A 26,123-nucleotide genomic window follows, 5' to 3' on the forward strand; every position below is an offset into this window, starting at 1 on the left:
TCTCTAGGAGGTGATACATATATTTAATAAATAATTTTTGTGAAGTATGAGATACATAAATATATGTGGTATACATACTTATGTTCAGAGATGGAGTGACTCATGTGTTCAGAGATGGGGTAAGTGTTCATACAGAGATAACGTTTGCCCTTTTGATTTGGTTGTGTTCTCCAGGAAAATAGGAAGGCATTCTAGGCAGAAAGCATGTACAAAGATAGTTAAGCACAAGAGGGTATGGAAGTTGAGTATTGTTAGAATGTAACTTGTAAATAGTGGGAGTGGCAAAATACAAATTGATGATGGAGTTCAAAGAAAATGAAGGGCCTTTGGGGCACCTGGGTGGCTCACTCGGTTGAGTGTCTGCCTTTGGCTCAGGTCATGGTCCCGGGGTTCTAGGATCGAGCCCTGCATCGGACTCTCTGCTCAGCTGGAGAGCCTGCTTCTCCTCTACCTTTGCCTGCCTCTCTGCCTGCTTGTGCTCTCTCTGTCAAATAAATAAATAAAATCTTTAAAAAAAAATGAAGTGCCTTTGATGCCCTTCTAAAGAGTTTGGTTCTTAGATCATGGGACTCCATTGAGAGATTTAAACAGAGAAGTTAATTCAGTGATACTTGCATTTTAAAAGTATATCTGACAGCAGTATAGGGGATAGATTGAGGAAGGACATGAGTAAATAGCCATTTACTGTAATCCAGAGATGATGAAGAGCTGCATTAATAAAATGCTATAGACGTAGAAGAGAGAGAGCATTCAAGTGTTATATAGAAAATATAATGCGTAGGACTTAGTGCCCAGATGGATATGGTATGTAAAGGAAAAAGAACGATCTTTTCATAAAATTGAATTTGTTTTGGTTTTAAACTTCAGTATATGTCTAATCTACGAAACTAATTTTGAAAGCATTTTAAGCAGGAGAAAGTAGAAAAATAAATATAGAGAACTTGATACTTGGCATTTTTAAAAAACTACTTCAGTGGGAAATAATACAGAAATTTTGGTATAAGTAGGATATCTCCCTTTGGTATGTGCCTGGTGGGACTGCATTAGTGAATTTGATTACATGGTAATGGAATGATTGCCTCCATTGGTAAAGACAAAATACATTTTTCTATTTTTCATGAGTATTTTTAGCTTGATGAAACGCTATACATTTTTTATACAGATTTTTGTATAAATCAATGTATTACTTTTGCTGTATATGCTTCAGATCTAAGTTAATCATCTTTAATGGTCTTATGATGTTTGAAGGGATAATGGATATTAAAAAATGTTTATCTAATGAGGAAAATACATTTTTTAATAGATTTTTATGAAACCAGATTTTGCCTTGGACGATTCCTTAACTTTTAATTCAGTTTTACCATGGTCTCATTTTAATACTGCTGGTGGAAAAGGAAATCGTGATGCAGCTTCCTCAAAGTTGCTACAAGAAAAGGTAATTTCATTTTTACTTTTTTCCGTGTAGAAAACTTTATTCTGGTTAAGTGGTACCTTTTGTGTGGTTTCTGATTTAGTTATTTATTAAGGGCTATTTCTTTTAATTTTTTCATATTTTTTGTTACTGCCTTCAGATCTAACTGATAAAATAAGAGCATTTGATTCAGTGGAAAACAAGTTGTGCTGGTGAAAAAGAAGCTAATTGTTGGAGTGCTTCTTAATCTAAAATAGCAGTCGATGGAATTTCAGTTATCCCAAACAATATATTGGCTAATTTTATATTCTCTATGATTTGAACTATGGAAAATCAACTTTTGCTGTGGTACCATTTTTCCTTATTTCCACATTGTAGGGATGATTATTTTGGAGCAAAAATATGGTAGTTGAAATATATAGTATTGTATTAAAAATTGCATTAAAGGGGGCCTGGGTGGCTCAGTGGGTTAAAGCCTCTGCCTTCGGCTCAGGTTGTGATCCCAGAGTCCTGGGGTCCTGGGATTAAGCCCTGCATCAGGCTCTCTGCTCAGCCTCAGGGGGCCTGCTTCCCTTCCTCTCTGCCTGCCTCTCTGCCTATTTGTGATCTCTATCTGTCAAATAAATAAATAATCTTTAAAAAATTGCATTAAAAATACAACGCTGTATTTTTAGCTTTGCAAAGCCTAACCTTTGCATGTTATTAGTCAGCAGTTTTTAAGAACTTTTACAATATTTTGTAGTATGTTGAGAAGTTAATGTGTTACAGAGTTTTAAACATACCTTAACTCACATATCAAGAATCTTTTAAAACTAGAATAGGAAGTAAAGATTTTTTATTCCTGTTCTTTCTCAGCAGTTTAGAGCTTTTCTAAAACTGGTTTTAAACTGAGAAGAAAGCATTTTGTTTCATGCTAGTGACATCTCTTGGCAGTCTGAAAACTTGTCTCAGGAAGACTATTTAAGAAATGAGGTCTAGTAACTGAAGAAAAACTAGTTTGGGGAGAAGAGGAGAAGAAATGTAGGGAAAGAATCATTGACTATTCCTTTTCCATAGTTGAAAATAAAAATGAAGTAATTTTTCCTTCGGCAACATTTTTATCTATAAAGGTTTTCCTTGAGTAAGAACAAATTCATAAATCTGATGAAAATTATGGGTTTAGGGGCACAGATCTACTTGCAGATTGCTTTTTCACATTCCAATATATACCCTGTTAAAATAATACCTTAAAAGAAAAAAACAACAAAAGCCAATAAAAATCTCATCCCAGGGGCACCTGGGTGGCTCAGTGGGTTGGGCTTTCGGCTTTCGGCTCTGCTTTCGGCTCTGCTTTCGGCTCAGGTCCTGATCTCAGGGTCCTGAGATCGAGCACCGCACTGGCCTCTGTTCGGTGGGGATCCTGCTCCCCTCACCCCCACCGCCCCACCGCCTTGCCTCTCTGCCTACTTGTGATCTCTCTCTCTGTCAAATAAGTAAGTGAAATCTTTAAAAAAAGATCCTCAATACTAATCTTTCCTAATACTTTTAGGAAGACTAAAAATTGTTCTAGGAAATGAATTATGAAAATATTGTGCTTTTTTTTTTTTTAAAGATTTTATTTATTTATTTGACAGAGATCACAAGCAGGCAGAGAGGCAGGCAGAAAGAGAGGGGGAAGCAGGCTCCTTGCTGAGCAGAGAGCCCGATGCAGGGCTTGATCCCAGGACCTGAGATCATGACCTGAGCCGAAGGGAGAGGCTTTAACCCACTAAGCCACCCAGGCGCCCGGAAAATATTATGCTTTTGAAAAGAATGGATCAATGGAATATTGATAACTTGTAGAAATTTTTGAAGTTCAAATGAAAGTTTTTTCATGGTAAATGTTTAATTAAAGGATTGGAATTTGGTTTTTCGTTAAGTTGCAGAATCAGGTTTGTTATGTTTACATTCTGGGTCCTTATTCTACTCTCTTAGAAAAGGAATGGAAGAAATAATTCCAAGAGAACACTTTCATACTCACTATATGATTGATAAACAGCTGTTTTTATCTTGTGATTTTTAAAGAGAGGGGATGCTACAAAGAGGATTAGTTAATTTGTATCCCACTCTAGTGCTACCCAAAGCCCTGGTCTATGATGAAATAAGGAGCTTGCACTAGAATGTAAATCATTGCACTACTTCCTTTATTAAGAAGGTCTTTCTATGAAAAAACAATGCAGTGGGCTTAGTGATATAGTTGATTTACTTTCCAGCAAATACCTTATTTTATCATGGACCTGTTAAATAGTTAACAGACTGGCAGCAGCATATAAACCATATTTTCAATAGCAGTGTCCTGAAGGAGTTACATTCTCAAATTTCCTATTCTGAAAATTGAGTCCACTTTAGCTTACAAGGTACCCAAGTACCTTTGTCCCCATATTGCTTTTTGGGTAAATAAGTGAACAAGCCATGTTGAAGATGAAAAGGACAATACCAAAAGGGTATAATCTCAAGAGATTTAAACCATGGAAAAAATTCTTGTTTGTAACCTGTTGTATATTATAATAGATTACTGAAGGAGCCTTGTTGAAGATATGTGTTATCCTGCATGGTTTGAAGAAAATAGTCTTAGTGACCAAATACTATCTTCTAATCTTATGAGTCCTAAATGTTGAAAGTGCATTAACCCTTTAACACTGAATTCTCCTGAGATGTTGAGAGATAATGCCCAAAGTTTGAGCTATAGGTTGAAGAATCTAAAAGTTAAAAAGTGGGAGAGAAATGGAAAGATAATGTAGCCAAAAAAGGCATATGCAATTAGAAAGGAAGAAAAGGCAACTCAAGCTTTAGAAGTCCATATTTGAAATTAGAAAGCATTTTAATATATGTTGCTCTAGGAATTAATCTTGCTTGTGTTACAAATAAAATATATATGAACTCTTTTAAGGCATATGTCAAGCTTTTAAGGGGAAAATATATTGGAAATAAATTTCCAATATATTGGAATTTTACAAATATATATGTGTGTGTGTGTGTATTTACAAATATATACTGAGTTTTACAAATTGGTTAAAGAATAATTTTTGAAATGCAAAATAAGCAGCCTTGAAAAAAAGTCCCAGTGAATTCTAGTATTTTCCATAATTTGTGACTGGATCATGAATCTGTCAGATTCTTTTGAGGCAGAGTGGTATGGTAGAAAGAGCTTCAGTTTTTGAGTCAGACAGGCTTAGGTTCAAATTTTAGTTTTTCTACTTACTAGCCGTATGATCTTATTCAAATTATTTAATGTCTCTGAGTCTGTTTCCTCATCTGTAAAATAAGAATACTAATACCTGTATTCTAAGATTACTAAAACTAAAAAATTATGTATATAAAATACGACTGCCTGGTACATAGAAGGAAGGAGTCAATAAATGGTAACTATAATAAACTTCTAATCAGATGAGTGATGTGTGATGGTGTGGGGGTTAAGGAGATCATTCTGTCTCGGATCTGAGAACTTCTGAAACTACATTATAATCTCAGATGACTGTGGGGTACTCTTACTTTCTAGAAAGTAGTTGGTGTTTGGATGGCAGTAGTAGGAGCAGAGAAAGAAGGTAAATTGGCTACTTCTACTCTTTTGTCTTACATTTATTAATCTTTGGGTTGTTACCTTTCATCTCCCTTCCATTTTATTATGCCCAATATCAAGAATCCCATAATCAAATAGTTCATACGATAGGATTTAAAATTGTTCAGGCAATAGGATTTTAAAATAAAATTTTAAATTGTATCATTTTCAGAAAGTATTTGGATAGTCAAAGAAGGTAATCTTATAATACTCCGTGATTTTTTTTCTTCTTTCTTAAGCTGAGCCATTATCTGGATATTGTGGAAGTAAACATTGCTCACCAGATCTCTCTACGTTCTGAAGCATTTTTTCATGCAATGACCTCTCAACACGAATTGCAGGACTACCTCAAGAAAACTTCCCAGGCTGTAAAGATGCTTCGAGATAAGATTGCACAGATTGATAAAGTAATGTGTGAAGGATCACTACACATTTTAAGACTGGCACTTACCAGAAACAATTGTGTTAAAGTGTACAATAAACTCAAGTTAATGGCCACTGTACACCAGACTCAGCCTACAGTGCAGGTGTTGTTATCCACTTCTGAGTTTGTTGGAGCTTTGGACTTAATAGCAACAACACAGGAGGTTCTACAGCAGGAGCTTCAGGGCATTCACAGCTTCCGGTACGTCCTTTAAGTAAGGGTTTAGAGATAATGTTAGCAGTTCTGAAAGGATAAATTTTAGTGTGTAATGTTAGCTGAGGAAGTGTGAATGTATGTAAGTTACATGAATATTTCTTCTTCCAGATTTATCTGTTTAGTAGTGTTATCATTGTGATATTTTAGTCTTAGTGAAACAAACGCTGTAAGCACCAGTATTTACAGAAACATTTGAATGGAGAAACAAAATTATATTTTTGATAGGTGGTACTAATGAAAGGCCAGTCATAACTTTGAAAATAACAATGTGAAAATGTTGAAATAGTTTTGTGTCAAGTTAGAAGATCAAGGTGCAGGAAGGAATATCTAAAATTAAGTTCATTTTAAAAGTTCTTGAATAGGTTTTTAATTTGATAATTATTAAGTAGTTATTTAATAATGCAGTTACATATTTATATATAATATAATTATTTGCTAATTATTAAAATTAATTTCTAACTATCAGTGTTGATCACTGCAAAAAATTCCATATGGTGATGGAAGAGACCCAGTTTTTCCTGCATTCTTACATTTTGAAAATATTTTTAACCTTATGATTTTAGTTATTTCATGTGAGATGATGTCAAAATGTTTAATTTGTAGATAAACCAGATACAGGCCATCAAAATTTCATTCAGTTAAGCAGGCTTGCAGTGTCCTTGTAGAAGTCCCTCTGCTGGAAAACCCATCCAAACCTTATACTACTAAGTGACTATAAAGAAGTTGTATGGAAGATGTATTCTGTAACTTAATAGATACTTAATACAGTCTGGAAAAGTTAGCTTCAAAATAAATTTAACTGAGTTATAAATTCTTACTGACTAAGGATAGGTAATTGGAATATTTAGAATGAATTTTTTAAAAGGTGGCCCAAATTTAATGACATAAATGATTGGTTCATTCATTCATTCAAGACATGGTTACTGATTACCTTTACATGTCAGACACCAGGCAGATTATTGGGAATATTGCCATGAACAGAGCAGAGAGTGTTTTCACGATTTATTTGACAGAATGAAGGAGACAGAAATGACTGGGTTGTCATCCTACAGTGCAATACTATATGATGACGAATGTATAGATTGTTAGGGAGCTGTAACTTCAGGGGAGGAGTTTAATCTAGACTTGGATGTCTAGATTTTTAGTTTCCCTTTTACCTCTGAAATTGTAAATATTTCTGTTTTTTTGAATGTCTGAATGGAATGTATTTTTATTTATTACTTTTATTTTTTAAAAAAATATTTTCTTTGAGAGAGAACACATGTGGTGGTCGGGGGAGAGGGACAGAGGGAGAGAAGCAGACCCCGAGCTGAGCAGGGAGCCTGAGGCAGGGTTCTATAGCAGGACCCTGAGATCATGCATGATTTAACCCGAAGACAGAGGCTTAACTGCCTGAACCACCCAGGCGCCCCTATTTTTACTTTTTTAAAAGGTTTTATTTATTGAGGGGCAGAAGAGGAGGGAGAGGGATAAACAGACTCTGCAGTGAGTGCAGAGCCCTACATGGGGCTCAGTCTCAGGACCCCGGGGCTCAGTCTCAGGACCCGGAGATCATAACCTGTGCTGAAACCGAGAGTCCAATGCTTAACTGACTGAGCCACCCAGGCACCCTTGAAGAATTTTTTTAAATAAATACTAATTTTGTCACTTTCATTGGTCTTTCACTGTATAATGTCATGAATGTTGATAAATATTGGGAGCTCATTCTATAGAGTGCTTTTATCCTCTGTATAGGACAGTGCTGAGAAATAAATGAAAGATTGGGGGCAGGTTGGTGGGGCAGTCAGTGAAGCATCTGCCTTCAGCTCAGGTCATGATCCCAGCGTCCTGGGATTGAACCCTGCATTGGGCATAATCATTTTAATAACTAAGAACACAGTTAACATCACTGATGCTTATAAGTAGACAAGAGACCTACATTACACATTATCTTGTGATGTTGAGATAAGGACATTCAAATGCAAGTTTGATACAGAAGTTTTATTGTGGGCCTAACAAATATCTGAACCTTATCTTGCAGATTTTGAAATAGAGAATCTTCAGTTGCTTTGAAATTCAGGGATATAATGTTCTTTGCTTTCTTATTATAAAGGTTTATGTAGAAACTCTTTCAGTTTTCATCATTGTTGTTAACTTTTTTTCCTTTCTATTTACTACCACCATTATTCTACAACCACCACCACTGTAAAACCTAAGAGCACTTTTTGAATGGTAGTCTGTACCATGTACTGTGCAAAGTATTTTGCATATGTTATTTGGCTCTGTCCACCCCCCAAAAACCTCTATAAGATAAGTAGTCTTATCCTTATTTTAATAGATAAGGAAACTGAAGCATAGAAAGTCTTACATAACTTGCTCCAAGTCATACAGCAAGTTACAAAACAGTAGAGTTGAGATTCTCATCTGACCTGAGAGCTATGTATGCTTTTTAATATATTTGATTGAGGATATATGGAATCTCAAAAAAACCTCTCTGTATGTCAATGCTGATTTTATAGTGCGGTAGATGTTAACTTGTGGGCAGCTGGGTTATAAGTTCGCAGTTGAGTTATATGTCCATTGAGCCAGGACTTACCATGGTAGTTGATAACAATTAATGAAACTAGTTTGTTTTCTAGTCATAATAAGACTTTTTTTTTCCTTTTTTTGGGAGGGTGGGGGAGAAAAGGTGGAAAACAGAGTTAATTATAAGTTCCAGCTTATTACATGGTTTCACTCATCAGAGGTCACCTTGGGATTCCATTTAAGGGATTTTTGTTATTGGAAGTTATAAAAAAGTAACATATTCTTCGATCCTGGTATAATCTTCCATAATTTAGATCTTCAAAACAGTAGAGTAAGAAAACATCCACATTGTATGCTCTGGGATGAAGCCAAAAAGCAGATGTGCTGCTATTTGATGAAGCTAGTATTATAGTACAGTTAATTGATATATAAGTTTCTCTGATAAAAGCAGCACAGAGATTGTTGTAGTGAACATACAACTTACTAGAAGGTCTGAATTAATGTACACATTGAGACATATCAAAGTAGAAAGTATTGGAACTGTCCTAATTTATGTAGTTAGATATATGAACCTATATACTTTTTCAGAATGTTGTATTTTAGTTACTTGTTGTTTCAGTAGATTTCTTTTATCACTCTAAATTACAGTATGTGATTATTAGTATACGTAATTTTAAACTTAGCACATTTTTGTTTATTAAATAATTTTGATATGGTTCATAATGTGCAGGCCATTATTATTGCAGCTATTACCAAAGTCACCAAGACTTAAAAAAGATAAATAGATGAATCTTGTAGAACATTATAATTCTGGAAATTTTGTTTAAGAATTTGTTTGGACAAATCTTTATTTATTATTCTGATGCTCAGACATCAGTAAGATACTGTCATCTAGATTGCCCACCATAATTCTTTGTTGGGATTTGTTGAAGACTATTCATACCCGAAGGTAGCATATACCTGAGTGTTAACCTTTGGTCTGTGTTGAAACGGAACCAAAGATCTTCATAATAATCAGCTGAGAACCAAGCAACATTAAAGTTATGTGTAGCTTTATATTCTACTCTGTTGCTGCTTTTTAAAAAACTTACTGAAAGTTCAAACATGCACAGAAACAGGAAATTACGTGAAGAGAACTATATAAAGCTGGGTAAATTTGAGTTATCACCTGTGAGTTACCAACTCATGGCCAGCTTTGTCTTTTCTATACCCCCTACTCCTAGTTTATTTTGAAACAAATCCAAACATCATTCTACTTCTTTGGCAAATATTTCATTATGTATATTTGAAAGATAAAGATATTTTAAATTATATTTATATTTTTAAAAAGCTAGTCATTGTTCAAATTTTCATGTCTCAAATTTCTTTTTTTTTTAATGTGTTTATTGAAATCAGGATCCAAATAATACCTATACATTGTGATTGATATTTCTTTCTCTCTTTTTTTTTTTTTTTCCTGGTTGATATATATATCAACATCTTTTGATATATACTTCCTCATTCTCATTTTCTCCCTTTCAAGAAATTGAGTTATGGGGCGCCTGGGTGGCTCAGTGGGTTAAAGCCTCTGCCTTCGGCTCAGGTCATGATCCCAGGGTCCTGGGATCCAGCTGGGCATCGGCATTGGCATTGGGCATCGGGCTCTCTGCTCAGCAGGGAGCCTGCTTCCCTTCTTCTCTCTCTGCCTGCCTCTCTGCCTACTTGTGATCTCTGTCTGTAAATTTAAATTTAAATTTATAAATAATAAAATCTTTAAAGAAAAGAAATTGAGTTATTTACCTTACAAAGCTTTTCATAGTCTAGATTTTGCCAGCTGCATCTCCATGTTTAAGCACGTTTTTCTTTTGCCTATATTTTCTGAAAACTGCTAGTTAGAATTAAAGGCTTGATTAGATTTAAGGTTTACTTTTTGGCAGGAGCACCTAATAAGTCACAGTGTGTATTTCAGCCAAGAGGCATATATCTAGGGGAGGTTGGTGGGGGGCGGTATTAATTGGGTGATGGGCATTAAGAGGGCACTTGATATAATGAGCAGACGGTGTTATATACAACTGATGAGTCACTAAATTCTACTTTGAAACTAATAAAAAAAGATAAATACTTTTATCTCAGCAAAAGAGATGATATTATTGTAACATTTCACTAGGCATTTATATTTAAGTAAAAGATCAGATTCCAAATCCCAAAAAAAAGGCATATATCTGTTTGTCTCTCTTTTTATGATATTAGCAGCCATTTGATGAACATTGCCTAGATTTATTAACTCATTATGGGTTACATATAATAATGATATTCTAATTCTATACTTCCTTAATCATTTATGAATTTGGAATATTTCTATAAAGTTATATTTGTCCATAACAATTTGATAACACTTAAGGACAATTCTTACAAGGAGAGGCAGGATGATGTTTTAGATTCCTTTTTTTAATTTGGCAGTTTTAAAATTAACGAATTGAAAATCTAGCATCTTCCAAAGGTAACTGATGATTTTTAAAAGGTATATTTTTATAAATATGAATTTACATATATTTGAAGTAAGTTTTTTTGCTATTTTTATTTTTGTCAGCGTTCAGATTATTCTGTCTTTTGTAGGCTCAAGTTCATTTTTGTGGTATTTTACATGATTCCAGGAGTTTTTGATTGGTAGTTTTCTTACTTTGTGTTATTATTAGATGTTCATATTCTTTTTCTGTCCCAGACTTGTAATCCACCATTTTCCTAAGGAGCACTAGTTTCTTTTAGTAGGAAATGGTATTTAAAAATTACAGTCTGGGTACCAGCTGTGTTCCTTGGTATTGGATTGGTCATTATCTCTAGGCCTTTGTAGTGGACAGAGCTAGAAAACAGGTTTCCTTTTTAAAGAAAAAATTTGAGTTCATATTGGTATTTCCAATTTAAATTCAGGACCATAAAGTTTTTACTTCATTAATCTTATATATGTATACAGGCTTTTGAAAACTGTGGCTCCGAAGGACATTAAAACATAATTACTCATTTGCTTTATCCCACAATATACATAGAGTGCTCTCAGAACTAACAGTATTATTTCTACAAACATGGAGGATTTCTTTCTCTTCTTTTCCTTAAGCTATATCCTTGTGGAATAAGTGGATAAATTTCTGTGTTTTAAAGTCACTTGAAATAATTCTTCTTTATATACATTTGCTGCTAACTTGATGTACTGTTAAGTTCATTTGTTTCATTTGCTCTTGATATTTAAGGGTTGAAGTTTTTAAATATAATGTTGTGCTAGAACTATGTTAAGTAGTTATGTGGTTCCAAAGTCAAATTTCTGAAACAAAGGATGGTCAAAGAAATTTAACTTCTCTCTGGTTCCTTCCTTCCTACCTACTCTATAGGTCACCATTTTAAAAAGTTTTAATTTACATTTATCCGTCATCCATCCAGCCATCTCTCTTTATGTCCCTACTCTTAGATAAGCATTAGTATACTGTATTACTTTTCTCTTCCTTGCTGTTTTCATCTTTACAGTACACCTGGGGATCACTTTATAGTCTGCCTTCTAAGTGGCAGCTGTCTCTGCAAGGGGGCAAGAATTGGTTCTTGAAGGGTGAAAAAAATTGGATGTTATAATGGCTTGTGGCCCTCCAAAGGGCCAAGGTACATAAACAGATATACACTCTATCTGTGATATTAAGTATATGTATGGGGTGATTAGGAATAAAAATATCTAAAAGAACTTCTGGGGGCAACAATGAAAAAAAGATTGAAAAACTGCTCTGTAGCAGTATATAGTATATTAATTGGTATTCTTTAGTTCTTTTAAAAGTATATAGTGTCTGTTACAGGATAGTTAACTAACTTCCATTGCTCAACATTTGTGTGGTTTCTATTCCCTTAGGGTTATGAACAGTGCTACAATGTAATGTGTGTTCTTTTTGTATTTTTATGAGTGTGTCTTTGATACAGATGCTGAGAAGTGAGATTCCGAGGTCAAAGGTTAATTGCCTATGTAATTTTGCTAGACATTGCCAAATTTCTGTTATGGCAATGTTTTAGTTTGTACTAGTGTGTATGTTAGAAATTAGCTTATTGTAAGATGTTAGTGCCATTTATGAGAACCTTATTAGTGTTCTAATTAGCTGTAAGAAATACAATTTTTATACTGCAAAATGCAAATTTGTTATTTCACTTATCAGATGTTTTTCAAAATTATCACTATATTGCTTACCATATGCTGTTTATATAAGAACAATGGATCTGTCTAAAAGGTCATATGGTTTAAAAAGTTTTTTTTTAAAAATGCTTTTTAAAAAAAATGTGCTGTATCTGGTCTTACTAAAGACAGTTTCTGACATTTGTTTTTCAAGTTAATGGAGTATATGTATCTTTAAATGCTTTTTATTCAATAATGTCTAAATTTAAGATAAAATTTAAATTTAGACATTTAAATATACATGTTTTAAAATTGCACCATAAGTAGAGCTTTAAAAAATTTTTTATAATGTATAAACAGATTTCTCATTGGCCTATTTTACTTAATTTTTGAACTACTTTGGACCAACTAGATTACCCATTGTTTTTATGAAGCTATTAGATTATATGGTGAAGATCCCTTCATATATGAAGGTAATGATCCCGAGGGCCCTCCAGAGCAGGTACTGCATGGGATCCTTCTTGTCCTTTGGATACTGCATGCTTTCTCTAGGGAAAGTGTTCCAAATCCTGTTAGTCGTATTTGCCTTTACCACCCCCACAACTTTGCCCATTTGATTAGAGTCCTTCTTACTCCAGTCCTACTAAGATCTATAAATATTAGAGGTAGATTAAAAAGAAATATTATATTTTATGAGGAAAAAGTTCCAAGAATAGACTGTTGCTTAGTATTTTTATATTTCTAATCTTGTTTTATATTTCTAATCTTGAAGACTTTTCAGTATAATGACCTGAGGGAAATTGCACAGTAACTCACACTGTTGCTTAGTATTTTTATATTTCTAATCTTGTTTTATATTTCTAATCTTGATGACTTTTCAGTATAATGACCTGAGGGAAATTGCACAGTAACTCACACTGTTCATAACAGAGATTGAATTGAGTCAGTCTGTCCCTATAGTCCTCAAGTATTTATATCCATCCCAAGAGGGCCATAGTAGACACTTGTATTTGTGGAATAAATGAATGGGAGCTACTGACATTGCTATTCCACAAATGGTTAATTAGGAAAGGACTTTAGAATATCTGAATAGTTTGTCTGTGAAAAGCAGACAAAAAAGCAGTCATGAAATTTCTAGAACCATGTTCTCTGTGATACATTTAAGTGTTTGGAGGTTCAACATGTAAAGAAAAAAAAAAGGATTTGGGAGATGATGTGAAACTATCGCAGTTATTTTTGTTAAGTTAAAAGATTCCATTTTACTCAAATATCACATTATTGCACAAATACTGTCAATTAGAAGAGTTTTTCCAACTAGTTTCCTTGATGGTGGAGTGAATTGGGTTTTTAATGAATATATGTCACATTTTCCTCTTCCTTTGTAGGCATTTGGGATCACAACTTTGTGAATTAGAAAAACTGATAGATAAAATGATGATTGCAGAATTTTCTACTTATTCTCACAGTGACTTAAACAGACCACTGGAAGATGATTGTCAAATTTTAGAAGAGGTATGTGCTTTGAACTCTGGATAAAATTGATGATATTGTTTACTGTTAACTCCTAATAATCTTAGTTTAGAACACATTCTTCTCTAATTATAGTCCGCAAAATTATCTTAAGTTTCAAGCTGAGACTTCAGTGAAGTCCTTCGCTTTATGTGACTTTAGCAAGCACCATAATTGTTCATTATCCTGTGAAGTTAGAGAATAAGGTAATTTTATACCTTAATTAGATATTGGATTTAGGGGCGCCTGGCTGGCTTAGTGGGTTAAAGCCTCTGCCTTCGGTTCAGGTCATGATCTCAGGGTCCTGGGATCAAGCCCCGCATTGGGCTCTCTGCCCCTTGGGGAGCCTGCTTCCTCCTCACTCTCTGCCTGCCTCTCTGGCTACTTGTGATCTCTGTCTGTTAAATAAATAAATAAAATCTTAAAAATTAAAAAAAAAAAAAGAAATTGGATTTAAAATGAGGTCTTACATATCCAGGCTTCCCTTTTCTGCTGCCTTTTCAATGCTGATTATTGCCAAGAACTAGTAAAGAATCCAGAAGCCCTGATAGCAGCCTATTAAAGAGATTTTTGTATGTGTTCATAGTTAATCCCCTACAGATAGTCCCGTCATCATTTTAGTCTTCTTGACCAATAACTAAAAAATCACAGGACTCATGGAGTATTTATAGGTCATCAGGTTTTGAGAAGGATACTTTCTAGCTACTTGTTCGAAACTAGGCCAAAATGTACTTATATTGTTTTACCCCCAAACCAGCTGCATCTGATCACTATAGTGCATTAGAATTGACCTGTTTTAAAATAGTGACTCCAGTAATCTGATGATAAGATTGCTGTGAAAAGGTTTTTTTACGCTTCTAGAAAATACCATATGCAGGGTAGAGGTCTAAGGATCAAATAATAAAACGTTTGATGTTGCATATTTCTGCTTCTGAGTGAGATTATTTTATATTTAAACTGTGAAATTCCATGTTTTTATTTTAATAGGAAAGACTTGTATCTCTTGTATTTGGACTTTTAAAACAAAGAAAGCTTAATTTTTTAGAAATCTATAGTGAAGAAATGATTATTACAGCAAAGAATATCATTAAACAGGTAATTATACAAATTATACATTTTTATTTGATGTATTTTGGTCTAGACTTTTATTGTTTATTTTTACATGATCCTAGTGATAATATATGCAGTTATAATAGTAACATTTTCTTATTTATTTAAAAACTCAAAATATGGAAAAATAGAAGAAAAAATAGTCTTACCAGCTGAAAGATTATCACTGTAAGGATATTTCTAAGTTAAAAAAAAGAAAAGACTTTTTCTGAGTGTAAATTGTTACTGATGTTTTTCTTTGTTGCTATCATACTGTATATATGATTTTGAATTGTACATATATTTCAGTTAGAATCATAAGAAGAATTTTCTCATATAAGCCCTTCAAAAAGATCATTTTTGATGGTTATATAAAATTCCATCAACATATTATGCCTTCCTCTCATGAATATTCAAGCTGTTTTCAGTTTGGTATTGTAGAACACTGTGACACACATCTTCGGTTTAATGTTTTGTGTGGTTTTCCATAGTTAAGACGATTTTCTTATAGCTAATTCCTAGAAGGGGAATTATTGGTCAGAGTGAAAAGGACTTTTAAATTATTTGACAGAACTGAATTGCTTTCTAAAAAGAATTTACCAAATACACCCTCACCATCAATAGTTAAATGCTTATTTCCTCTGATTCTTATCTCAGAAATGATAATTGTAAACTAAAATCTTGGTTTTTTTTAAGTCTTTCCTCATCTTTGTTTTGCCTTTTTACTCACATATCATTAACAAAACTTCAGTTTTTCTAATTATGAAAAAGAACAATTTTAAATATATTTATTAGGCTTAACTGATCATCATCATTAGGTTGAATGTACATTTCTGAGTTTTTAATGTTTAAATAAAACAAGCCAAAAAAAAGATTATAATCACCCCATCTTTTACATCTTTCAAACACTGACTAAAACACTTTATTTTAAAATTGTTACAATTTTCAAAAATTGTTGACAATAGCTAGAAACACTAAATATATGCATATATTATGATTCAGCAGTTCTGTTCCTAGGTATTTACCCAACAGAAATGTGTAAGTTTACCAAAGACACCACAGAATTTCATGGCAGCACTATTGGTAATAAAAAACTAGAAAAACCCAAATTCTTTTTTTTTTTTTAAACCCAAATTCTGTCATCAGTAGAAAAGTTAATAGAGTTGTGGTATATTTATATGACTGAATACTATACAGTAATGAGAATGAAGTAATCACATGAAGCAACATGGGTGAATATCACATACATGATGTGGAGCCAAAGAAACCAGACACAAAGGGGTATACACTATATGATTACACTTTTGTAAAATTTGAACATAGAACTAATCTGAGGTATTAGAAATCAAAGTAGTAGTGTCTTTTGGGAGGAAGTAGTGATTAGGAGGGAGCATGAGAGGGGCTTACTGGCTGCGTTCAATTTCATGATCTGAGTTCTCACTACACAAGTGTACTTCTTTATAAAAAATTGCTGAGCTATGAGCATAATTTGTGTAGTTTTCTGGATGTAGTACTTTGAAACAAATTGTTACAGGATTGCTGTGTTGTAATTCCTAGGATTCTCCTGAAGTCTAAGCATTTTTTAAAAGTTAAACTGTTGTGTATATTGCAGAAAACATAACCCCCAAATGAATTTCTTTTGGAATTTTAATATGGGGCTTATACTTTGTTCCTAAGAATTACAGTTCTGGGTGTTTTGTTTGTTGGGTGTATGGTTTTGAATAGTTTTAAGTAGTAGGTGATTTTAATTAATACCATTCAAGCATACCCTGAAATATTACTTAATAGATTATGGATATATGTTTTTTAATACACCTTGAGGTGTATATGAGACACAAGAGAAATCTGGTGAAGTGATGCTAACAGTCACTGAGGTCATTTTTTTTTCATTGCGATCATGTTCAATATACAAATGAGCCATGTAGTACTTAGAATTCTAAAGAGATTAATCAAATTTTTTTTCTTAAATTTTGCAGTGTGTGATTAATAAAGTTTCACAAATAGAAGAAATTGACACAGATGTTGTTATGAAGTAAGTATAAATATTAGGTTGAGGGTTATCAGGGTAAAGATGACACATTAGAATAATCTAAGGAGGAATAATTAATTAAGGAATTATTTACTAAGATATGTGCAGAGTGAGGGAAAATCACAAATGACAGTGCAGAACCTTTAAGGGATAAGGGATGAGAACAGTTAGTAGGATTTAGAAGGAGAACACTTAATAGTTGGGGAAAAAAAAGAAAAAAGAAAAAAAAAGATCTGTGGTAGTTGAGGTGATCTTCAGTGTAGGAGGCAATCATCCTGAGACAACCTCTTAAGGAGGGAGATGGAGCTGTCAGTACCTTTGCTCCTTCCAGTCTTTTGTCAGGGCTTCTCATTGGCCAAGCCCTGCAGGTCAGCCTCCCAGGGCAGAGAGAGGATGTAGAGGATACAGTGTGGTTATGGAGGAGGGAAATTGAAGATAATCTGTCTCAGAGGAATAGCAGTGTTAAGTTTAAATTATTTAGCTATATAATTAAAACCCAGCTTCTAATCAGCTTTGAGAAATTTGAATACATGATTTTGAATTGTCTCATGCTTATCTATAATTTTTTGTTTTAACCTTTGAAATTCCTATTTCGTTTTGAGAAGAGTAGTGATATTTTGAAACTATGGATTTTATTTCATATAGATACCTAAACTTTATTAACTGGCCCAAGATATGAGTAGCAATATTGATAACTATGAAACTTCTCTGGGCCAAACTCCTAGAATAAGGATTGAGGAGTTTTAATTTCCACACTATTACTTAGTGAAAACTCTGTTTCAGAATTAGTTAAAACAACTGTAACAGTGCAAGAGTCTCTAGTAGTCAGAAAACTTAAGTTATTGGGATTCTGTTAAAAACCCTATGGACATGGAGAGGCAGTTATTTTTAATTTTCTTCTCTATGAAATTTTCTCAACTTAAATAGAGAAATTCCTATATCTCACATATAGAACTATCTTCTGAGAATAAACTCCTAGCTACCCAAAGACAGCCATTATTTTTGTTTTTTTTTTGTTTTTTGTTTTTTGTTTTTCTAGGCTTGCAGATCAGATGAGAATGTTGAATTTTCCTCAGTGGTTTGATTTGCTAAAGGAGATTTTCTCTAAGTTTACAATTTTCCTACAAAGAGTTAAGGTAAGCCTATGTAATTATCACTTGATCCAGAATACCCCTAAAAGTAAGTCTACTTTCTAGATATATAATATACATACAGAATCAAATTGGAAAAAAACACAAGTTCTTTGTTTTGTACTTTTTCTGAAGAGGCTTGGTTTCAAATAAGATTTGAAGTGCTTCAGAGTACTTTGATACTCTAATTTTAGATTTATTTTATATTTAAAAATATGCTTACTTGGTACTAAATATTATACAGTAATATTTCCTCTTGTGATTTTGTGGTTCTTTAATCTCCCTAGATTATCTATAAGTACAATATTGTGAAACACTCAAAAATCTGTTCCAAAATACTTATTTTTTCTAGAAATATTTAATGTTGATATAATGGTATTTTTTAACATATACTTCATATTTAAATTGCTCTACTAATGTCCTTCATTGTAGGTTTTTATTTCACTTTTTAATCTGGGAGCCAATCAAGGGTTATACGTTACATTTAATTATTCTGTCTCTTCAGTCAAATCACTCAGTTTTAAGCCACTCAGTATAAGGAAAAGAACACCTCCACACAGCATTTTTCAGAAGAAAAGAGGTCATTGACTAATACATTTTGGTTAGAATTACCAGCATGTCATAGCTGTGTTTTAATAAGACAATCATTAAGAATTACTGAGTGTAAAAGGCTATTTGTGAAGTTTTACATTTTTTGACTTATCAGATGTCAGTATTGTGTTATACGTGCTACTTAGTAGTTAATATCCCTGGCATCTCCTGAGTATCCTGTTAAATGGTCTGGGGTACTTTGGTACTTATCTGTGACATGACTTTTCCTTATCAACATTGGAGTGATAATAAGTCATGTGTACGACCTTTCTCAGTTGGAGAATTTTTTAAAAACATGATTCACTGTACTTAATTTAGACTTGTGCCGAAATTTGTTGATCCACGCATTGATAGCAATAGATAGCAAACCTGTATCCGTGAATAACTAGGCCATATTTTCACTTTTTCCTATATTCCCAGCATGACTTCCTCATACCCAGTTCTAATATTGCATGTGCATGATGTATAAAACTCTACTGCAAATAGTAGAATTGGCCAACTTTTTGCCAGTAATTTTTTAAAATTTAAGTATAATTAACATACAGTATTATATTAGTTTCAGATGTACCTTAGAATGATTCAGCAATTCTATACATTATTCAGCTCACCACAATAAGTGTACTCTTAATCTTCCTCACCTATTTCACCCATTCCCCTCCCCACCTTGCCACTGGCAACCACCGGTTCTTTATATTTAAGAGTCTGGGGTTTTTTTTGTCTCTTTTTTCTTTGTTTCCTTTACTATATTCTACGCATGAGTGAAATCATATGGTATTTGTCTTTCTCTGACTGACTTCACATAGCATCATGCCCTCTAGATTCATCCATGTTGTTGCAGATGGGAAGATTTCACTCTTTTTTCTGGTCGAGTAATATTCCTCTGTGTGTGTGTGTGTGTGTGTGTGTGTGTGTGTGTGTGTGTGCGCGCGCGCACGCTCGCTCGCTGTACATTTTCTTTATCCCATCTATTTATGGATGGACACTTGGGTTGCTTCCATATCTTTTGCCAGTAATTTTTTTAATAGGTATTTCATTTTTAGGTTCTTTATCATTTAAGTTAATCCAAAATTTTATTTGATGTATGTGCAATATGTGATTTATCATAGTTATAATTTCTCATTTTCACATTTAGACCCCTTAAGCTAATATTTCTGTAAAACATCTTTGAAGATGATATATAACCTATAAATATGGTACTTTTTTCTGTGATGAAAGTTTGTGATTCTGTAAGGGTATGATTTCACTGAAAAATATTGTTAATTACAAGCTGTTCATTTTTAATTGAGAATTTTAAATAACTGCAAATTGGAAATGCCCAGATGTCTAACAGTAGAAGAATGGTAAAGTAAATTATGCCTGGTATACTCCATATACCATGGAATATCATGCAACTGAGGATTTTTAATGTTGAGGAAAATGCATATAACATTAAGTGAAAAGGCAATATAGACCTGTTTACCTAGTATCATCTCAGCTATGTTAAAAAGATTTATTATCTCATTGTCTTTGCAGAATAAAGAGGTAGTTTGTCATTTTGATAGTTATCTTTTGGCAGTATATTTTCATTTATTATTCTTTTTTTTTTTTGTTTTTCCTAAATTTTTTGCAAAGAGATGTATAACTTTTGTAGTCAGAAAAGGTTGTTTTGGGGGCACCTGGGTGGTGCAGTTGGTTGAGTGTCTGACTCTTGGTTTTGGTTCAGGTCATGATCTCGGGGTTGTGGGATTGAGCCCTAACCTACATCAAGCTCCACACAGCATGGAGTCTTCTTGGGATTCTCTCTCTAACTTTCCCTCTGCCCCTCCCCCACACATGCACATGCACTCTCTTTCTCTCTCTCTCTCTCTCAAATAAAATCTTTTTAAAGATTTTATTTATTTATTTGACAGAGAGGTCACAAGCAGGCAGAGAGGCAGGCAGAGAGAGAGGAGGAAGCAGGCTCCCTGCCGAGCAGAGAGCCCGATGCGGGGCTCGATCCCAGGACTCCGAGATCATTACCTGAGCCGAAGGCAGCGGCTTAACCCACTGAGCCACCCAGGCGCCCCAAATAAAATCTTTTTAAAAAGTGGGGTGCCTGGGCGCCTGGGGGGCTCAGTGGGTTAAGCCGCTGCCTTTGGCTCAGGTCATGATCTCAGGGTCCTGGGATCGAGTCCCGCATCGGGCTCTCTGCTCGGCGGGGAGCCTGCTTCTCTCTCTCTCTCTGCCTGCCTCTCTGCCTACTTGTGATCTCTGTCTGTAAAATAAATAAATAAAATTAAAAAAAAAAAAGTGGGGTGCCTGGGTGGCTCAGTGGATTAAGTCTCTGCCTTTGGCTCAGGTCATGGTCTCAGGGTCCTTGGATTGAGCTCTGCATTGGGCTCTCTGCTTAGCAGGAACCTTCTTCCCCTTCTCTCTCTTTCTGCCTGCCTCTCTGCCTACTTGTGATTTCTGTCTGTCAAATAAATAAATAAAATCTTGGGCGCCTGGGTGGCTCAGTGGGTTAAGCCGCTGCCTTTGGCTCAGGTCATGATCTCAGGGTCCTGGGATCGAGTCCCGCATCGGGCTCTCTGCTCAGCAGGGAGCCTGCTTCCCTCTCTCTCTCTCTCTGCCTGCCTCTCTGTCTACTTGTGATCTCTCTCTGTCAAATAAATAAATAAAATCTTTAAAAAAAAAAATCTTAAAAAAAAATCTTTAAAAAAAGAGAAAAGGCTGTTTTGTTTTTTACTAGTGTTTACCACATTATAAGAACAAACTATTTGAAGTTAGTATTTCATTTACCAGTACACAAAGGTTCCAGTTTCTCCATATACTAACACTTGCTATTTTTCCTATTTTTGATAGTATCCATCCTAATGGGCATTGAGGAGGTATCTCATTTTAGTTTTGATTTGCATTTTTCTAATGATTAGTGATGTTGAGCATCTTTTCATGTACTTATTGGCCATTTGTATGTCTTCTTTGGAGAAATATTTTTTTGCCCATTTTCTAATCACATCTTTTTGTTGTTGAATTGTAGGAGTTCTTTATATATTCTGGCTGTTTAACCCCTTACCAGATATGTGATAGGCAAGTTTTGTTTAGTGTAAGCTATTTAAGATACTTAATAAATATGCAGTGTATTTTCAGGAGGTTTCTACTTATAAAATCAATTAAAATACAGAAATCTATTCCTAAGCTTCAGAGAACCAACCCATTTCTCTTGAGTAGTTCTTTTTCACAAGTCATCTTTACTGTGTGGTAAAAGATTATTAGAAAAAAAAAATTTTTTTTAAGATCTATTTGAGAGAGAAAGAGCACAAGGGGAGCAGCAGAGGGAGGGGGAGAAGCAGGCTCCCCACAGTAGAGAGTCCAGCATGGGGCTCCATCCCAGGACCCTGAGGTCATGACCAGAACTGAAGGCAGATGCTTAACTCACTGAGCCACCAGGTTTTACCAACCCCAAAGATTGGTAAAAATTCTGATATGCATGAACTTGGCACTTGTTTATAAGGTGTTCAAAAGTACATATGTAGAATTCACTTTTGGGAGCTTTAGGTACATGTTATTTTAAGTCCTTTAAAAATGTATCCTGTTTTCTTATAGGCAACGTTAAATATCATTCACAGTGTTGTTCTCTCAGTTCTTGACAAAAACCGAAGGACCAGAGAATTGGAGGAGATTTCACAACAGAAGAATGCTACAAAAGACAGTTCACTGGACACAGAGGTGGCTTATTTAATCCATGAAGGAATGTTTATAAGTGATGCGTTCAATGAGAATGAATTAACACCTATAGCAATCGACACTACCTCTCAAAGAAATGCATCTCCAAATAGTGAGCCCTGCAGCAGTGATTCGGTATCTGAACCAGAATGTACTACTGATTCTTCATCCAGCAAAGAGCAGACATCATCATCTGCTACTCCAGGAGGTGTGGATATTATGTGAGTATGGTGACTGCTGCCAACTTTGCAAGATTTTGAGTCATCTTCTTAATGATTTCAGAAAGATTGTTTATTCAGCTTATTTTACCATATGAACTTTGGTATTGGAATTTAACAAAAATGAATTAATTTTATGAAACATATCTTTTTGAAAATGTATGGAATATAAGGAGGTGAGCATTGGAAGTCATCAAGAATTGCAGACTTTTAAGGCTGGAAAGGAACCATTTAATTAAATGCTTATTTCAGAGAGTTTAGTCGACTTTTTTAAACTACTAGGGGCAGAACTTGTTCTGGAAATCAGGTCAACTTTACCTTGTTTATTTTTCTTTCTTCTACTATGATACCTTTGTATTTTGTAGATAGTGAAGTTGGATTTACAGGTTTTTTGGTCAGTTTTTTTGTGAATTTTTTGTGAATCGCACCGTTTTTTCAAACATGACTTTTTAAAATGTCTTATTTTGAAATAATTTCAAATTTACAGAAAACTTGCCACATTGTACAAAAAAGTCGTATATCCCTCACCTTGATTCCTCATTTCTTAACAGTTTACCAAATTACCTTCTCTCTCCCTTCCTCCCTTTCTCTTTCTTGCTCCCTTCTCTCTTTCTTTGTCTCTCATGTTAATACTTTTTTCTGAATCATTTGGCAAAAGGTTGCAGACATGAAGTCCCATTATCTCCATATTCTTCAGTGTATATTTCCTAAAATACAAGAACAAGAATACTCTCCTAAAATAACTATAGTACACCAATTAGAATCAAGAAAACATTGTATTGCAGTGCCTGGGTGGTTCAGTCAGTTAAGCATCTGCATTTTGCTCAGGTCATGATCCTAGGGTCCTGGGATCAAGCCCCATGGACTTCCTGCTTAGTGGGGAGTCAGCTTCTCCTTCTCCCCCTCCCCACCGCTTGCGCTCTCTCTCTCTCTCAAATAAATGAATCTTAAAAAAATAACCAAAACATTGATACATTATTACCATCTAATCCATAGGTCCCATTCAGAGTTCACCAGTTGTCCCAATCATCTCCTGTATAGAATAAAACAAAGCCAAGCCAATAAAATCTTTCTGATCCAAGAGCATAGGTACATAGTTTGGATTTAGTTATTGTTAAGCATAGGAATTCAGTATGTACTTTTTTCATTTTTATAGAAGTCAGCTTATGTCCCAGGAGCTTATATAGGTTGCAGTTATACCATAAAATCAGCTCTAATTCTGCCTGTCCCCACCAAAAAGAAAACCCTGAACTACATATTAATACAAATAGTTTTTCTCTGTTCAGGTTAATATTTCACATTTACTGGGTAAGGTGTAGTCTAAACTATCACAAAAGGTATAGAAACCTCTATAGCTTAAACAGTATAGAATTTTGTTTCTTTCACATAACACTTCAGAGGTAGGAGGTCCACAATGAAGAAGGTAGCCCTGCCATCCTCATTTTGTAGCTTCCATCTCTGCTTAAAGAGGCTATGTCTGCTTTTATCATCAAATCTGCATCCCCAGCAGCAGGATGGAGAGGACAAAGAGCTGGTACCCTCCTTACTTTTTTGTTTTAACTTTTTAATTGGAGTATAATGCACATAGAGACCAATACATCAGTTGTATGTGTTCACCTCAGTTACCAAAACGTGAATACACTGGTGTAATCATCATCCAAATTAAGAAATAGAACATTACCAGCTCTCTAGAAGCCCCTTTTGTGACTACATTTTCACTCTTTTACAATCCCATCAGCAATGTGAGTTTCTGTCTCTCCCCATCTTCATTCAGTCTTGGTATTGTCAATCTTTTACATGTTGATGGGTATGTTACAGGTATATTAGTTTGAGTTTTTATTTCCCTGGTGATTAGAAAGAGATCACTTTTCATATATTCATTGGCTGTTTGGATATCCTCTTCTGTGAAGAGCCTATTCAACTTCTTTGCCCAATTCTCTACTGGTTTGTATTTTATTTCTTACTGATTTATTGATTCTTTATATAGTCTCAACGCAGGCCTCTTGTTGGTTTTCCAGATTATAAATATCTTCTCCTACTCTTATTGGGGTCTTTGATGAACAGAAGTTCCTAATTTTAACATAATCCATGATTCATTCTTTTCCTTTATGGTTTGTGCTTTTTTTTCTTTCTTTGTCCTGTTTAAGAAATCTTTCTATGCCCTAAGGCTTTGATGATATTCTCTTATTTATCTTCTAGAAGCTTCGTTGCTACCCTCATCACATTTAGATCTACAAGCCATCTGGAATTGATTTTTGTGTATAGTAGCATGAGTCTCTTTTCTATTTTTCCATATGATTATCTTTCTGAACTCACATTACATCTATATGAAGAGTCCAGTGCTATTTTGATACCAGTTCCCACAGAACTGTTCCTTGAGGACAGCAGTCTGTTGTGTTCCCTCCAGTACTTAGCACTTAAACACAATAAATGCTTAGGAAATATTAGCTCAGTTGAACTGAATATTAACCATCATTCATAACTCGTAAGTAAGAAAAAAAAAAAAAAAGAGTGCCTATTTGTCATGAAATAACATCCCTTCCTTCTCCTTCCTTCCCGGTGTGTCATCCTAGGCACCTGTGCACAATGTGCCACAGCTGCCACCTTGTACCTAACTGGAATTTTTTTTTTTTTTGGCCTTGTAGTTTTTGCAGTCTGAAAAACTGCAAAACTTTTTGGCCTTTGCAGTTTTAGCAGTTTTCCAATCAGAGTCTGAAATAAACTACATAAAATACTACATGAGAGAGAGAAAGTTCCTTTCTTATTTTTTAAAAATATTATTTATTTATTTATTTGACAGAGGGAGGGAGACACAGCGGGAGAGGGAGTGGGAGGAGTGGGAGAGGAAGAAGCAGGCTTCCTGTGGAGCAGGGAGCCCGATGCGGGCCTCAATCCCAGGACCCTGGGATCATGACCAGAGCTAAAGGCAGATACTTAACAACTGAGCAACTCGCGCACCTCAGAAAATTATTTTTATACAAGATTAGGGTAAAATATTTGTATTATCTGAGCTTGTTTAACTAATGCTTCACCACACATACAAAAAAGTGTTTGCTACATCACAGAATTTTTTTATCAGATGTGAATTTTACAGCTTTTTGGTTTTTTTGGTATGTTACCCATCAAGGACAGTATACTCACAAGTTTCCCTGACTTAATCTCTTTATCATTTTCAGGGTCAATGAAGACATGAAATTAACTGATTTAGAGCTAGAAAAACTGGCAAATAATATCCAGGAGTTATTGTATAGTGCTTCAGATATATGTCATGACCGAGCTGTCAAATTTCTCATGTCAAGAGCAAAGGTTAGTTGATTGATAGAGCTTTAGATATTTTATATCTATTATTTTGGAGATCTAGAATCATATTCTTGCTTATGTGTCTATGTTCCCCTTAATTCATATTATATTTTTAATAATAAGGTTAATGGTACTGATGTGGCCTATTAGGAAGATGTTGAAATATAAAATAATCCAAATAAAAGAAATAGGATTTATTAGTCTTTAAAAAAAAAGATTGAAAGAATAATTTTGAGATTTAATGCCTTGATAATGAATTTGAAATTAATATGCAACTTTATATATGTACATATATATGTGTATGTAACTAGCCACCATATTAA

At 34.3% G+C, this 26,123-nt stretch overlaps 1 protein-coding gene across 5 annotated transcripts in view; it reads left to right on the forward strand.

Annotated features, from left to right (window-relative positions):
- VPS54 (VPS54 subunit of GARP complex) overlaps positions 1–26,123 on the forward strand; it is a 111,567-nt gene that overhangs the window by 46,634 nt on the left and 38,810 nt on the right. For all 5 annotated transcript variants that reach the window (XR_007130241.1, XM_047746466.1, XM_047746464.1 and 2 more), the window contains 8 exons: positions 1,304–1,435; positions 5,228–5,613; positions 13,639–13,765; positions 14,750–14,857; positions 16,828–16,883; positions 17,920–18,016; positions 22,163–22,503; positions 25,677–25,806. Coding sequence is in view for 4 of the 5 variants with exons in the window: in XM_047746466.1 (XP_047602422.1) it covers positions 1,304–1,435; positions 5,228–5,613; positions 13,639–13,765; positions 14,750–14,857; positions 16,828–16,883; positions 17,920–18,016; positions 22,163–22,503; positions 25,677–25,806 (1,377 nt within the window). In the remaining variant the exon portion in view is untranslated. The remainder of the gene's footprint in view (positions 1–1,303; positions 1,436–5,227; positions 5,614–13,638; positions 13,766–14,749; positions 14,858–16,827; positions 16,884–17,919; positions 18,017–22,162; positions 22,504–25,676; positions 25,807–26,123) is intronic.

This window comes from Lutra lutra, chromosome 9, assembly GCF_902655055.1.
Source record: "Lutra lutra chromosome 9, mLutLut1.2, whole genome shotgun sequence".
Lineage (NCBI taxonomy): Eukaryota > Metazoa > Chordata > Mammalia > Carnivora > Mustelidae > Lutra > Lutra lutra.